The following is a 13,961-nucleotide window of genomic DNA, read 5'->3' on the forward strand; positions in this document are numbered from 1 at the left end:
ATCCCATTTGGAAGGACAAAGGAACACCCGGGAACGAGATTCCAGCACGACCTCACGGGACACCAGGGAATCGCCTGTGTGACACCTGCAGCCAGGGGGACCTGGACGGTCCCATCCCTGCATGGAGCTGGCTCCAAAGTGCCAGCACAGGACCAGGAGCATCCGCGGTCCCCGCGTCCCTCCCCCCTGCAGGGGAAAGCGAGACCCGAGCAGCGAGAATTGTTTCGTTTTCCCCCTAAATGATAAAAACACCGAGAAAAGGGGAAAAAAAACCCCAAACCCAACCCAACTGAAAGCTGGAAAAAGAAACCTTAAAGGTGCCCAAAATAAGAGGGGGTTTTGATGGGAAAAACAACCGAATGAAGTTGTCACCTAGAAAACGGCGAGGTGTGACCCACTGGCGTGGGGACATGGGGGACAACGGGGACACGGGGGACACGGAGCCAGGTGTGTCCCACCACGTGTGGGGGGCACAGCCCGGGGTGGGAGGATGCTGCACACCCGCGGGTGGCTCTGGGGACAGCGCCCCGTGCCGATGCTGTGACATCCCCCGAGTTCCCTGGGGACAATTCCCCCAGGGATGCTCCCACCGCCCTCGGGACAGGCTGGAGGTGACAGTCCCCAACCCCTGCCACCGCAAGAAGCCCCCGCAGCTCACCCCTCTCCCGGCTGAGGCAGGACTGGCTTGTCCCTTGTCACCGCAGCTGGCACAGCCAGGCCACACGGGCGACTTGGCGGCTCCAGCCGGACTCGTGACCTCACCAAGAGCCCCCAAAACCCTCCCTGCCCCCTGCCCCGCAGCTGAGGGGGGCTGCAGGGTGGCCTTGGGGACAGTGGGGGGGTGGCACCGAGGTGGTCGGGCACCCCAGGGTGGGGAGGACACCCCGTGGGACAGCTCTGTCACCAAAGCCACGGCCCAGCGCTGCGGCTGGCAGCTCCCTCCAGCGGAGCACAGCTCCGGGGGGGGGTCACAGGAAATGGGGCCACCCCCCCTCCTCCTCCCAGGACACCCCCACTTCCCTCCGCAGTGGGCAGTGGAGTGGCAGCGGGGTGGGAAAGGGAAACTGAGGCACGGGGGCAGCCGGTCCCACTCGCGGTGGGGTGGGCTCAGAGTGTCCCCCCACGGGTGACAGAGAGGGTGCTGTGCCCTCACCCTGCTGGTGACCGGTGACAAAATGCACCGAGCGACGGCCACCGAGCCCCGTGCCCACCACGAGCATCCCGGGACCCCCCAGCACGGCGCCAAGGAGCAGGGGCGGCCCCCAGGCAGCGGCTTTGGGGTGCTGGGACCCCCAGACTCACGCGAGCATCGCGGGGACACTGCTGCAGCAGGTGACACGTCCTGGAGCTCTTCCCGCCTGGCGAGGCAGCCGGAGAAGGGACGGTGGTTTTGGGGGGTCCGGGGAGGGTCCCCGCGGCCCCGGGGGAAGCCCGGCAGGTCCTGAGTCAGCGGCAGCCGCCCCCGGGGGGAAGCGGTGCCGGGAGGGTGCCGGGATGAGTAAGGGCGGCCGCCGTTTGGCATTTATCACGTGATTTCAAAAAAAAGAGAGAAAAAACCGGGGGAAAAGGCGGGCGGCGGGAGCGGGTGGGGGCCGGGCACCCCCCGACCGCAGCCAGGCTCCGCCGCGCCTCCATCCCAGCCCGAACTGGGAAGGAGCCCAGTCCCAGTGGGTGCCACACCCTGGGCGCAGCTCAGGCGTCGTCCCCACGCGGGTGCCTTCGGGACCCTTCCCTGCAGCATCGTGTTCCCGTGGGGGAGGTCACGGCGTCCCCCCACCCCCCCTCCCCGGCTCTGTCCCCTCCCTCCGGGCTCCTGGAGCTGCCGGTGCCCACCCGAGGGGCCGGATGGCGAGCAGGGGCTGCTCTTCCTGCCGCGTGCCCCGGCAGACGCGGAGATAAGGCGGCGATAAGGCTGCGGCACCGAGCCTATCTCCTTCACACCATCGCCCCGCGGCACTGGGAACCGCCTTCGCACCCCGCTCGGGGCCGGGCTGAGCTCGGCGAGCCGGAACGGGACCCTCCCCGCAGCCTCCCGAGAACGGCCACAGCTCAGCCCGTGGGTGCTCGCTGTGGAGCCGGGGTTTGCCAGGGCTAAAAGTCACCCGGGGGTCCCACAGAGCTGGCCCGGACCCCCAGCCCGCAGGCGGGCAGGGGGAGGGCTGTAGGACCGGCGATAACGCAGAGAAGGGAGGCCCGGTGGTGCTGGAGGGAGGGAGGGACAGAGCTCTCCCTGCCCAGGGCAGACGCTTCCCTCAGAAAAACCGGGAGAATCCCACCCCGCCATCCATCGCCTCCCCCCGGATCCCCCTGACCCTGCCAGGGGATCCCCACGCCGGGGTCTGGCCGTGTCCCTTGTGCCGTCACGAGCCTGGTGATTTTTTGTTTTGCTTCGGATTGTCCCGTTTTGGGTCACCCACCTGCCCGGTGAACCCGAAACGGGCCAGGAACGGGGACACGGCCGCAGGACACCCCAAACCCTGCCACGCCCACCCTGGCGACACGAGCTGGCTCTGTCGAGCCCCCTCTCATTCCCGACCCCAACTCCATCCCCGGGGGGAGAGAGGGCACCTACAGCTGGACCCCCCCTCTCCTTCCCTAGGGACCCCAAGAGAGGAGACGGCTTCTCCCTCCCCTCCAAGGCATTTTGGGCGCTGGAAAGGTTTTATTGGAGTCGGTGGCGTCGCAGCGAGGGCGGGTCCCTCCTGCCGGGGGTCCCGGTGTGGGGCCGAGCCCCCGGCGGTGCGTGGGGGTGTGCGCTGTGACACGGGGGGGACATGCAGCGCGGAGCGGCTCGGTGAGGGGGGACAGTGCTGTGGACCCCCCCTCTCCCGGCGGCTTTGAGGTAGATCGAACGTGGGGGGACTGGGGTGACGGGGTGGGGGGGCTCAGGGTGAGCAGCCCCCTGCAGCCCCCGGCTGGAGGGGGGTGGGGGGCTGGGCATGGGGGGCTGCTGGGGGGCTGCGCTGTCCCCACGCCGCACGGGGGGGGGGGGGGGGGAGGTCAGGGGGAGCCCCAGGGCTGCGGAGCCCAGTGCAATGTTGGGGGGGGTGGGGGGCCCGTGCTGCGCCTCGGGGTTGGTTTCTCAGCAGCATCGTTGTGGTGGGGAGGGGGGAGAATTTGGTGGGGAAGGGGGTGCTTTTAATGTAAAAGAGTGGGAAAATGCTTGAACTGGCGGGACAAGGCAAAGGGGACCGAGAACAAGCAGCTGCCCCCCCATCCCAACCCCGACCCCAACTCTAACCCCAGCGGCCGGGGAAGGGGCGGCCCCTTCCCCTCACCTTCTTCCTGGGGGCCGGATCCGGGACCCGGCTCCTCGGATCCTCCCTGAGATCAAGCAGCGACACTCGAGGGTGCAGAGGACACCCAGGGGGCACAGACGGGTCCCCTCCGGCCACCACCTGGCATGGCGTGATCCTGGTACCCCTACTGGAGCATCCAAACCTGGCACGGGGTGAAGCGGGCGAGGATGAACCCACTCAGAGGGGGCTGGGGGCTCCGGGGAGCTCTGGGGTGAGGGGTGGGAGGCGCTCAGTCTTTCCGTAGCTACTGAAGACTTGGAGGTATTTCGGGAGCTGGGCGCTCCCGGTGTGTTTCCATGCAGCATCCAAAGGTCGGGAAGAAGGGGGGCAAGGCTCAGATCTTGCTGTTCTCCAGGTGCGAGTCGATGTGTTTGACCAGGGCATCATCTGGGTACCCGATGGGGAAGGCCAGCTGGCACAGCGGGCAGCTCCGCACCTCCGAGTCCACCGTCTCCAGCAGCAGCTGCGGGGGCACAGGGATGGGGACGTGCCCGGCATTGGCACCCATGGGTGCAAGAGTCATTAAAACGCACAGAATTCCCCCAAAAACGCGTGGCGGGGAAGTGGGAGGGGTGCTCTGATCCCTCTGCGGCGGCCGCAGCCCCCCTGCCACCCCCCCCCCCCCAGCACCCTCCCGCTGGCCCCCGCCAGCCGCGACGCCGGGTGGCAAACGGGGGAAACCGAGGCACGCCACCGCGCTGGGGGGCTTCCCTCGATGCTTCCCACCCCCAAACCCACCCCAACGCCCCGCGGGGGGATTGGGGAGCGTCCTTCTTACGTTGATGGAAGGCCAGGACTGGGCGTGCTCGGCCCGGGCGTAGGCGGCCGCCGTCCGGTGCACGGCGTCGGCGTCGGGCACGGGGAAGCCGGCGCAGAAGGAGGCGCAGCGGATGGCCCCGGCCTCGGGGCTGGGCGGGCTGGGCAGCGCCCACTCCTCCTCGTCCGACGACTGCTTCTCGAAGCGCACGTGCTCCTCGAAAGGCTCGTGGGCGCTCAGCGGGGCCCCCGCGCCCCCCAGATAAACCTCGCCGTAGGGCCGGTGCTTGGGGAGCGTGGAGGCTTCGGGCTGGAGCCAGAGCGAGCGGCTCTGCTGGTACAGGGCCACGTTGGTCACCTCCGAGTAGCTGCGGCGGCCCTGGAAGCCGGCTTTGATGTGGCGGCTCGAGGGTTTGGCGTAGCCCAGCTCCATCCTCTCGCCGGGCAGGCGGTGCGGGGACGCCGAGGTTGGCGACGGGCAGGGGGGTGGAGGCGGCGCTGGCGAGCGGCGCTGCTGGGCGGGCGACTGGCTGGGGGGTGGCACCGGGGAGCGGCGCTGCTGGGCAGGGGACTGGCAAGGGCCGGGGGCTGGCGAGCGGCGCTGCTGGGCCGGAGATTGGCTCGGGGGTCCCGGCGAGCGGCGTTGGAGGGCGGGAGATTGGCACTGGGAGCGTCCCGGCGGAGCGGGCGAGGGGCACTGCGGGGCGGGCGAGCGGCGCTGCTGGGCTGGCGAGTGGCACTGGGACAGCGGGGAGTGGCGCTGGCCTGGCACAGGAGAAGGGGGACGCGAGGAAAAGAATCCACGTTAGCTCGGCGGCTTGGAAAATGTGGGAAAATGTGGGAAAATGTGGAAAATGTGGAAAGTGTGGAAAACGTGGAAAGTGTGGAAAATGTGGAAAATGTGGAAAATGTGGAAAGTGTGGACAATGTGGACAATGTGGAAAATGTGCCTCGGCATCCAGGAGCAGCCCGGAGGGATGGGGGGATGCGGCTGTGGGGACCCCCGGAGGGAGGGGTGATTCTGGCGGCAGAGGCAGCCGGGGATGGATGGGCCCAGGGATGGATTCTCCCGGGATGGATATTCCCAGGAATGGATGGCCCAAGGTGTGGATGCTCCTGGGGATGGGATGATCCAAGGTATGGATGGTCCCAGGGATGGAGGTTCCTGGGGTGGGATCATCCCAGGATGCTCCTGGGGCCAATGCTCCCAGGGATAACGGATTGCCTTGGGATGGGATGCTCCCAGGTTTGGATGCTCCCAGGTTTGGATACTCCCAGACACGGATGCTTTTGGGATGGATACTCCCAGATACGGATGCTTTTGGGATGGATACTCCCAGGGCAAGTTGCCTTTGGGGAACGATACCTCCAGCAGCTCATCCCCACCCATAGGACGAGGGCACCCATCCCCTTTTCCCGGTGTTTGTGCCCCCCGTCCCTGCCCGGCAGCCCCCCGAAGCCCCCTCACCGCCGTTGAGGCTCTTTTCCTGCAGCAGCGCCCGCAGGATCTGGCTCTGCAGGGAGCTGAGGTTCCGCAGGCGGCACAGCTCCTCTGTCAGCTCCGTGTAGGCCAGCGCCAGGTTCACCCTGCGGAGCAAAGGAAACCCGGGGTCGAGGGGATTTGGTGGGGAGAAATCCTTGAGCAGGGATTAAAGCCTTCAGCTGGGATTAAAGCCTTCAGTGGGGGTGAAATCCTTCAGTAGGGCTTGACCTCCCCGCTGGAATTTTGGTTGTTTTGGTGGGGTTTTTTTAAATAAATGTAACTAAAAAAGGTTCAGTGCAACGGCCTGGATGGTGCTTCCAGCATTCCTCCAGGAAATTCCTGAGGAAATAATTCCTGAGGGTAAAAAAAAAGCCACCTCAGGGTGTCTGAAGTTCCCTCTTTCCACCCCGGCCGACACCACGAGATCCAGAGGCCAATTCCCAAAGGGGATGCGGTGACTCTGAGGGTGACACAACCCCGGTGTCCCCCCAGAACCAACTCAAAATTCACCTAAATGCAGGGTTTTAACTCAAAAGGGGAAAGTTGTGGCCGCGGATCGAGCACCGGGAGCAGACGGGAGCATCCAGGAGGGGGGCGGGTGCTGCTCCCCCGCTCCCGGCTCTTGGAAGCGCTGCCAAAATCATCAATTCTGCCCCAAGTTGGTGTCGCTTTCCGAGCCGGGACTCTCGGCGGGGACGCAAAGGGAGAAAAGCCCCGCGGGGCCGGGGCTCGGCTCGTCCCGGCGCGGTCCCGCTGAGCCGTTGTGACACCGCGGGGACCCGGAGCCGCCGCTCGTAACCGCAGCTGACAGCGCCGAGCCGGGCCGAGCCCCGCGGCGGAGAGCGGCCGAGAGGTGGGAAAGGAGGAGGAGAAGGAGAAAGTGAGGAAAAGAATGGGAAAGGAGGGGAAGAGCGTAGAGAGAAAAAGGGGGGAAGAAATAGAGAGCAAAAGAAGAAGAAGAAGAAGAAGAAGAAGAAGAAGAAGAAGAAGAAGAAGAAGAAGAAGAAGAAGAAGAAGAAGAAGAAGAAAAGAAAACGAAAAAGAAAAAGAAAAAGAAAAAGAAGAAAAAGAAAAAGAAAAAGAAGAAAAAGAAGAAAAAGAAGAAAAAGAAAAAGAAAAAGAAAAAGAAAAAGAAAAAGAAAAAGAAAAAGAAAAAGAAAAAGAAAAAGAAGAAAAAGAAGAAGAAAAGGGAGAGGCAAAGAAGAAAAGGAAAAGTAGGAAAAGGGAAAGGAGGAAAAGAAGGAGAAGAAGGAAAAGGAGGAAAAGGAAGAGAAGAAGGAGAAGAAGGAAAGGAGGAAAAGAAAGAGAAGAAGAGCAAAAGATACAAAAAAAAGAAGAAGAAAAAGAAAGAAAAGAAGGAAAGAGAAGAAAACCAACATAGACATAAAAAAGAAGATACGGAGAAAAAAGAAAATAAAGAGAAAAGAAGAATAAAAGAGAGGAAAATAAAAAAAAAAAAGAAAACAGAAGAAAAAAGAAGACAGAGAAACCCCCCCAGTGCCACCCTGCCAGCCCCCAGCTCTCCTGCCTCAGTTTCCCTGTGGCCCATCGTGGGATCCAAGGGGTTCCCCGTTCCTCCAGCCCCACCACGGGATTCTGGAGGCTCCTTAAATCCTGGGATCCCCCAAATCCTGGGATCCCCCAAATCCTGGGATCCTCCAATTCCTCCCGAACTCTTACCGAGGTCAGGGAGGAAGCACCGAAACTGCGGCCCCGGGGAGTGACAGTGGCCCTGGACCCCTTCGTGTGCCCCCAAGAGCCTTCTGGGCACGGTTGGTGACACGAGAGGGACACGAGGGACGGTCTTGGTGCCCCTCACCCCCAAAACTGAGCTGGTTTGGGGCAAACTGTGGGATTTTGATAAAAAACCTCAGATAAGCCTTGAGAACAGAGCAGCCCCAAATTCTCCACGACTCTGGCGGGACCCTCGGGATCCCCGACTGTGTCCTGTCCCCCAGGCCCCCCAAAAAACCAGGGGGACACACACAGGATGTCACCTCCGCGTCCCCCAGACCCCTCTTTGCTGCAGAGCTGGAGGAGCCAGGGGTGGGGACGTGCCCGGCATTGGCACCCATGGGTGCAAGAGTCACTAAAACCCACAAAATCCCCCCAAAAACGCAGGGCGGGGAAGTGGGAGAGGTGGTCTGGTGCCCCCAAACCCCCACCCTGCTCCCTCCAGGGCTTTTTCCAGTATTTGGCTTCTGGTTTTTCGCGGGAGGGAGAGCAAGAGGGAATGACCTCGAGCTCAGAAAGCCCCCAAAAATGTCTAAACTTCAGAAAAGAAACCAAAAAAAAGAGAGGAAGATCGGGACGCGGGGGGACCCCCGCCCCACGCGCGCCGAGGCAGAAGCACCAGAAAATCACCCGGAGATGGAAAACGCCGATAAGGCGCTTTTCACACCAAAAAAAAAACCAGTGGCGGAGAGAAGCAGGTGACAAAAAAGAGCTGAATCGACAAGAAAAGAGCGCGGAGGGAAAAGCTGTGCCCGGGGAGGGGGTGAGGAGCCAGCCCTGCCTCGGTTTCCCCATCCCAGCGTGGTGAGTTTGGGCTTGAAAATAACGATTTTGGCCATTGGGAAATGTCGATAGAGACATTCGGGAGTTTTAACGTCCCTGGATGTTGTGGGAACGGGGAGAGAGGGGTGGGGGCACAACGTGGGGGTGATCTCGGGAGACGGGATTTTGTGGAAATAAAGGGAATTAAGGAGGGGAAGGGTGGGAAGGGCCACTCCGGCAGAGAGACGGGAGCTCCCCAGGGATGGATCCAGCCCCCGCCTGGATCCCCCCGCTCTGATCTGCACCAGCACGACAGGAAACGGCAACAGCATCCAACACCTCTGGAAAAGGAGGGGATGGATCCAGCCCCCCACAACAACACCCCGGCACCTTCCCGGCCCCGCGTGTCACCTTTTATCTGTCCACAGCTCGGCCCGGGGAGGGGCACCGAGCCCCGCTGCCGCTTCCCGGGGTGGGGACAGCGGGGGAACGAGGCCAGCACCGAGTTAAAGCGGGGACACCGCCACCGCCTCGGTGCCACCGTCAGCCCCTGGGGGTTTAAGGGGTCCGGCCACGGCCCCATTTCCCCTCAGCTCTCCCCAGATTTGGGGTGTTTTGACTCAAAGCCCCAAATCTGTGGGCTCAAAGCGTCTGTCCCAGCACCCCACAATGCCCGGGGAGTCTCCAGAGCTCGCGGCTGCCGCAGAGGGGACACCGGGAAGTGACAGCGAGGGACAGAGGAGGGACCTGTCCCCAGCACTGGGCCTGCAGCCACGGCAAAAGGAAACGCTCCTTTGGGAGGGGTTGGAACAGGGATGGAGATGGGGGAAAAACGGCTCCAAGGAGCCTGGAAATGCTCCCGGGACTGCCCAGGCTGGAACGTGGTCGGGGTGGATCGGTGCCCGGTGGTTGGGATGGTTCGGTGCCACGCGTTTGGCACGGATTGGTGCCACAGGGGTGCCGCGGACCGGGGCTGCACGGCGACGATCGGCGACCCCCGGTGCCACTCGGTGCCGCTCCCTCGGCAGCCGCGAGCCGTCAGTGCCCTCTGGAGGCAGCGCCGAGCCGGCACCGGGCACCGGGACTGCGCACGGCACCGGACACCCAGCACCGGGCACCGGGCACCGGGCACCCGGACAACACTCGGCACCCAGCACCGGGCACCGGGCACCGGGCACCCGGACAACACTCGGCACCCAGCACCGGGCACCTCGCGCCCTCAGCCCCGCTCAGCTCCAAACCTCCGTGGGGGGTGCAGCGGGTGATTTTGGGGTGCGGGATCCCCCCACTGCAGCAGTTCAAAGCGGGGAACCCCCCCCCCGGGACCCCGCCCAACAGCGTTGGCACCCGGTGTGTGATGTCCCACAGCCGGTCCCGTGTGTCCCCACCCCGTCCTGCCAGCGCGGGGCTCCCCCAGCCCTCGCCCCAGTCCCCTCCCAGCACTTACTGGTCGTCGCCCACCTTCTTCACCCAGGCCATGTCCCGCTCCGACTGCTCCTGGGGACAGCAGACACCCTGTGAGCACCCGGACCCCCACCCACCGAGGGTAGCGGGGGTCCTGTGGGGTCAGACCCTGCCCCATCACCCGCTCCCCGACACCCAAACCCCACCCACCCGGGACTGGGGGCGGTCCCCACGGCCGGCCCTGCCCCGTACCTGCTCCCGGGTGTCCCGCAGGTGCTTCAGCTCCGCCTGCAGCCTCTCGCATTCCGCCTTGAGATGCTCCTCGCGGTGCTGGGCGCGCTGGTTCTCCTGGCGCGCCGCCTCCAGCTCAGCCTCCAGCCGCGCCGGCGCCTCCAGCCCGCGGCTCTGCCAGCCCCCGGCGCGCTCCAGCACTGCGGGCACCGCACGGCTCAGCCCCCGGCACCGCCGCGGGGTCCCGGGGGCCGCGGCGGGGCGGGGAGGGGGCGGCTCACCGTGGCTCAGGCCGGGGTTGGGGTGCAGGGTGATGAAAGGCACGTCCTGGGTGCCCAGCCCGGGGAAGGCGCCGCCGTCGCGCTGCCGCAGCTGCTGCTCCAGGCTCCGGATGCGGCTCAGATGCGTCTCCACCAGCGCCCGCTGCACGGGGAGGGGACAGGGCTGAGCCCGGGCCGCGCTGCACCCCCTCCCCGGGGGTTATCCTCTCCCCTAGCCCGGATTTTGGGGTCTCTTTTTGGAGTGGGATCGATCTGGTGACAGAGGCCAGGCAGGAGTGGCTGCCTGGCTGCGAAGGGTGAGCCAGGGAATGCCCCGCTGACCCAGGCAGCAAGACCCCGGAGCCGGGAGCATCCCTCGGCAGGGCGGGAGCGGGGAGATGGATAAACCTGAGCCACTGCATCCCTACAAACCCCAACGTGCCCGAAAAGCGGGCGAGAAGCCACAATCCCCCCCGCAAGGACCCATCCACCAAGGATGGGGACACCGTGGGCCCGGAAGGGCACCGTGCCCTGCTGCCGGCACCCACCATCTCTCCCAGCTCGGTCTCCAGGTCGGCCTTCTCCACGCACAGCTTCTCGTACGCCTGGATCATCTCCTCCAGCTGCTCCTCCCGCTCTTTACTCTTCTGCAGCTGCCGGGGGAAGAAGGTGGAGGGGGCGTGGGGTGGGTGGGCAGCTCGGGGACCCCCCCACGGCTCCCCAGACCCCCCGTCCCCGCTCACCTCGTGCTGGAACTGGTTGAGCTGCTGCTGCAGCGACGCCTTCTCGCTCTTGAGCAGCGACGTCTCCTTGGCCTCGTAGAGGGAGAAGATGTGCTCCTCTCCGAACTCGCCGATCAGGGGGTACTGCGGCCGCGGGGCAGGCGGTCAGCGGGGTCCCCCCGGGCCCCACACGCCCCCCTCGAGCCCCCCTGACCCCTCACCTTGACCTCGTACATCTTGAGCCGGCGCTTGAGCGTGGAGTTCTCCCTCTCCAGCCCCGTGAGCCGGTTCTTGATGTCGTCGTAGGCGGTGATGAGGGCGAAGTGCGAGGCCGAGCACATCTCGCCCGAGAGGTCGGTGTTGGGGCTGTCCAGCCAGTCCTCGTCCGGCCCCAGCGCCTCCTGCGTCAGGATGCTGATGTCGTCCTCGAACATGGAGTCCATGTCCAGCCTGGAGGGACACCGGACACACAGCGGTGACACCGGGGCAGGCCGGGCTCTGGGGACACTGGGGTGGGATCCAGGCTGGGGCAGGGGGAGCCCAGGTGGGTCAGAGCGGGCTCTGAGTGAGCTCAGCCTGTCCCAGTGGCGATGGATGACAGAAGAGGGACGGTCCACCAGCAGCGGCTCCAAGCCCACACGGTCCCTTGGGGTGACAAGGGGACACCGGCCGTGGCATCACCTCTGTCCCCACCGAGGAAAGGGAGGACAGAGCTCCTGACAGCCCCCCCAGCCTCCATCAGGATGAGGGTGGGAGCAGAGAGCACCCCCGGCAGAGCCCCCCGGGGGGGACACGGTGACTTTCCTCACGTCCCCTCCCGGGAACGAGCACCAGAAATAGCGTCCGGTGCCGCTGCCTCCCGCCCCGCGCCGCACGCGAGCTGCTTCCCGGCCTCCCACGCCTCGCGCAGCCGTGCCCTAAATACCGGCGCTGCCGCTCACCCCTCGGGAGCCACCTGGCTCCCGGCACCGTCCCCATCCCCTCCCGGGGGACCCCATCCCGCCCGTCCCGCTCTGCCGCAGCGCTGGCCCCCGCACGAGGGTTCGGGGTGTTCGAGGCTCCCGCAGCCGCTGCCTCCGGTGGCTCCCGGGATGTTTCCCGGTGGGAAAAGCGTCTCAAGCCAGCCCAGCCCTCTCTGGCACTGTCCTCTGTCCCAGTTGGGGACCCCTCGGGCAGCGGGGCGGCCGCCGGGCGCGCGCAGCCCGGGCGGCTTGGCAGACATCTGGGAGCCACCGCCGCACAAATAATTCATGGCACGAAGCTGGGAGAGGGAGGAGGGATCTGCAGGGTGACGGAGGGGGGGACAGCACGGCCCCCTCGAGCCACCGGCGGAGCCTGGGGACAGCCCGGCCCTGCTGGCACCCCCGGGTGTCACGGGACACGGAGAGTGAAACAAGGACAGACCCCCAGCACCGCCAGCCCTCCAAGGGTCCCCCGGAGTGGTGACAGAGGGGACACGCCTCTGCTCGGGCAGGGAGGGCGCTGCCATCACCCCCCTGGAGAAACTGAGGCACCCCCAAAGCCAAGATGAGATTCCCCAAGCTCTGGTGACCCCCCCCAAACTGAGACCCAGGCCCTGCCCTCTTTGTCCCCAACACACAGGGCCTGGAGGCAGCTGTGTGTCCCCAACCTGGCCCGGAGCTCCCCGGGCCGTCCCTGCTGCTCCCCAGATTGCCGTGCCTCAGTTTCCCCACCCCGCTGGGACACCTGCCTTGCAGCGGGCCCCAGGCGCGGGGCGAAGCGGCGCGGGCTGGGCAGGGCTGCGGCGCGGGCACAGGCGTGTCACAGGCGTGTCACAGGCGTGTCACAGGCGTGTCACAGGGGTGGCACAGGCGTGTCTCAGGTGTGGGAGCTCCGGACATCGGCCACGAGAGGATCAGTGGGAGCTGGAGCTGCTCTCATCGGGTTCCAGGCAGGGTCCCCACGGCACCGCCGCTCCCTCCGCGCTCCCGGCCCCTCCTCGAGGCCTGCAAATGCCTTGGGAAAAAAAGCCAAAACGGGAAATGGGGCTGCAGCTCCCCGGGACTGGGGCACTGCGGGAGGGCTCGGCCGGCTCTGCTCCGGTGGGAATGAGGATGGGATGTGCCAGGCTGTGGGTACTGCCAGGCTGCTGGCACCCGGCTGGGTTGGGGACAGGGACAGCGCCACTGCCCAGCCCCCCCCCCCCTCCAGACAGCCCTTGGGGGGGTCGGGAGGATGCGCTCGGTAGGACCCGACCCAGGGCAGCCCCTCCGGCCGCGCACCCCCCGCCCCGACCCTCGGTAGCCGCGGCCGGGACAAGCCCCCTCCTCATTGCTGGGACCCCCCCGGGCGCTGTCCCGGTCTGAGGGGCTGGGGGAGCCGCGGGGGGGCCTCGATGCCACCGCCGTGGCCACGGGCGAGGGCAGCGGGCGTGGAACCGGCGGGGAACCGGCGAGGAAAGGGGGACGGGTCGAGCGCGCCCCCGACCCCGGGAGCCGGGCCCGGTGCGCGGGTGAGCGCGGACGGGGGTCGCGATAGGGTGAGCGGGGGAGGTCCGGCCTGCGGCAGCTCCGGAGCCTCCGGGAAACCGTCCCCGACCGCCCCCGGCCCGGCCCGGTGCCGCCCGCCCCCCCCGCGCCCAGCCCGGGGCCGCACCGCGCCGGGGGTCGCCGGGCGGGGGACGGCGACGGAAACGCAGGAGGGGTCCGGGGCGGAGCCGGGACGGGATGAGGATGAGGATGGAGCCGGGGATGGGGATGAGGATGGAGCAGGAGATGGGGATGGAAGCGGGATGGAAGCAGGGCTGGAGATGGGCACGGAACCGGGGATGGGGATGAGGATGGGGCTGAAGATGCGAATGGAGCCGGGGATGGGGATGGAGATGGGGATGGAGCCGCGGATGAGGATGAAGTGGGGATGGACCCGCGAGGTGAAGGCGGCGGGGGGAGATGGGGATGGGGTCTCGCTGTGGCGGGAGGCGACAGGCCCGGTGGGGCGGGGGCAGCCCGCTCTGCCCCCCCGGCCCAGGCCCCGCACTCACCGGCGCTGCTGCTGCGCTGCGGCGGCGCCCGCCGGGATGCGGCTCCGTCCCCGCCCCGCCGGGTCCCGCTCGCGCCGCCGCTCCCGTTCCCGGTGCCCGCCGCAGCCCCGGCCCCGCCGCCGTTTCTTCCGCTCCGGAGACACCGACGAACCACGTGGGCACCGGGCGGCCGCCAGCCCCTCCCCCGCCACGCGCCGGGGCCGCCCCAGAGGCTGTGACCCCCCCTCCGGGGCACGGCCGGTCCCGGTGATGCTCGGGGGAAGGGGGGGACGGACACACGCGCTGGACCCCCGGACACCTGACACCCCT

The 13,961-nt window shown here is 66.5% G+C and overlaps 2 protein-coding genes across 3 annotated transcripts in view; both read right to left on the reverse strand.

The window, feature by feature from the left end:
• Window positions 1–1,492, reverse strand: part of TBX21 (T-box transcription factor 21) — a 19,838-nt gene extending 18,346 nt beyond the window's left edge. Inside the window, exon 1 of the mRNA XM_032134225.1 lies at window positions 1,303–1,492. Within this exon, the coding sequence (XP_031990116.1) occupies window positions 1,303–1,310 (8 nt within the window). The 5' untranslated portion in view covers window positions 1,311–1,492. The remainder of the gene's footprint in view (window positions 1–1,302) is intronic.
• A 1,507-nt stretch (window positions 1,493–2,999) lies between these two features.
• On the reverse strand, window positions 3,000–13,725 carry TBKBP1 (TBK1 binding protein 1). Of its 2 annotated transcripts, none has more exons than XM_032134215.1 (11): window positions 13,653–13,725; window positions 12,363–12,628; window positions 10,873–11,101; window positions 10,673–10,795; window positions 10,478–10,582; window positions 9,951–10,092; window positions 9,691–9,869; window positions 9,496–9,531; window positions 5,524–5,642; window positions 4,078–4,820; window positions 3,000–3,762 (listed from the first exon to the last, which is right to left on the reverse strand). In XM_032134215.1, exons 3-11 carry the CDS (start codon window positions 11,092–11,094, stop codon window positions 3,683–3,685), a joined length of 1,749 nt encoding a protein of 582 aa, XP_031990106.1. In that variant the 5' UTR covers window positions 11,095–11,101; window positions 12,363–12,628; window positions 13,653–13,725; the 3' UTR covers window positions 3,000–3,682. The 2 variants fall into 2 exon arrangements, with proteins under 2 accessions (XP_031990106.1, XP_031990105.1); XM_032134214.1 differs by having other exon boundaries at window positions 9,482–9,531.
• Window positions 13,726–13,961: the final 236 nt, after the last annotated feature.

This window comes from Corvus moneduloides, chromosome 26, assembly GCF_009650955.1.
Source record: "Corvus moneduloides isolate bCorMon1 chromosome 26, bCorMon1.pri, whole genome shotgun sequence".
NCBI classification, from domain to species: domain Eukaryota; kingdom Metazoa; phylum Chordata; class Aves; order Passeriformes; family Corvidae; genus Corvus; species Corvus moneduloides.

Excerpts from the sequence above, each read along its gene's own strand:
- TBKBP1 (XM_032134214.1), bottom strand. The coding sequence starts at position 11,094 with ATGGACTCCATGTTCGAGGACGACATCAGCATCCTGACGCAGGAGGCG. Across the intron at positions 10,796-10,872 it reads TCAAGATGTACGAGGTCAAG|TACCCCCTGATCGGCGAGTT; the intron begins GTGAGGGGTCAG and ends CCGCGGCCGCAG. Across the intron at positions 3,763-4,077 it reads AGTCCTGGCCTTCCATCAAC|CTGCTGCTGGAGACGGTGGA; the intron begins GTAAGAAGGACG and ends GTGCCCCCGCAG.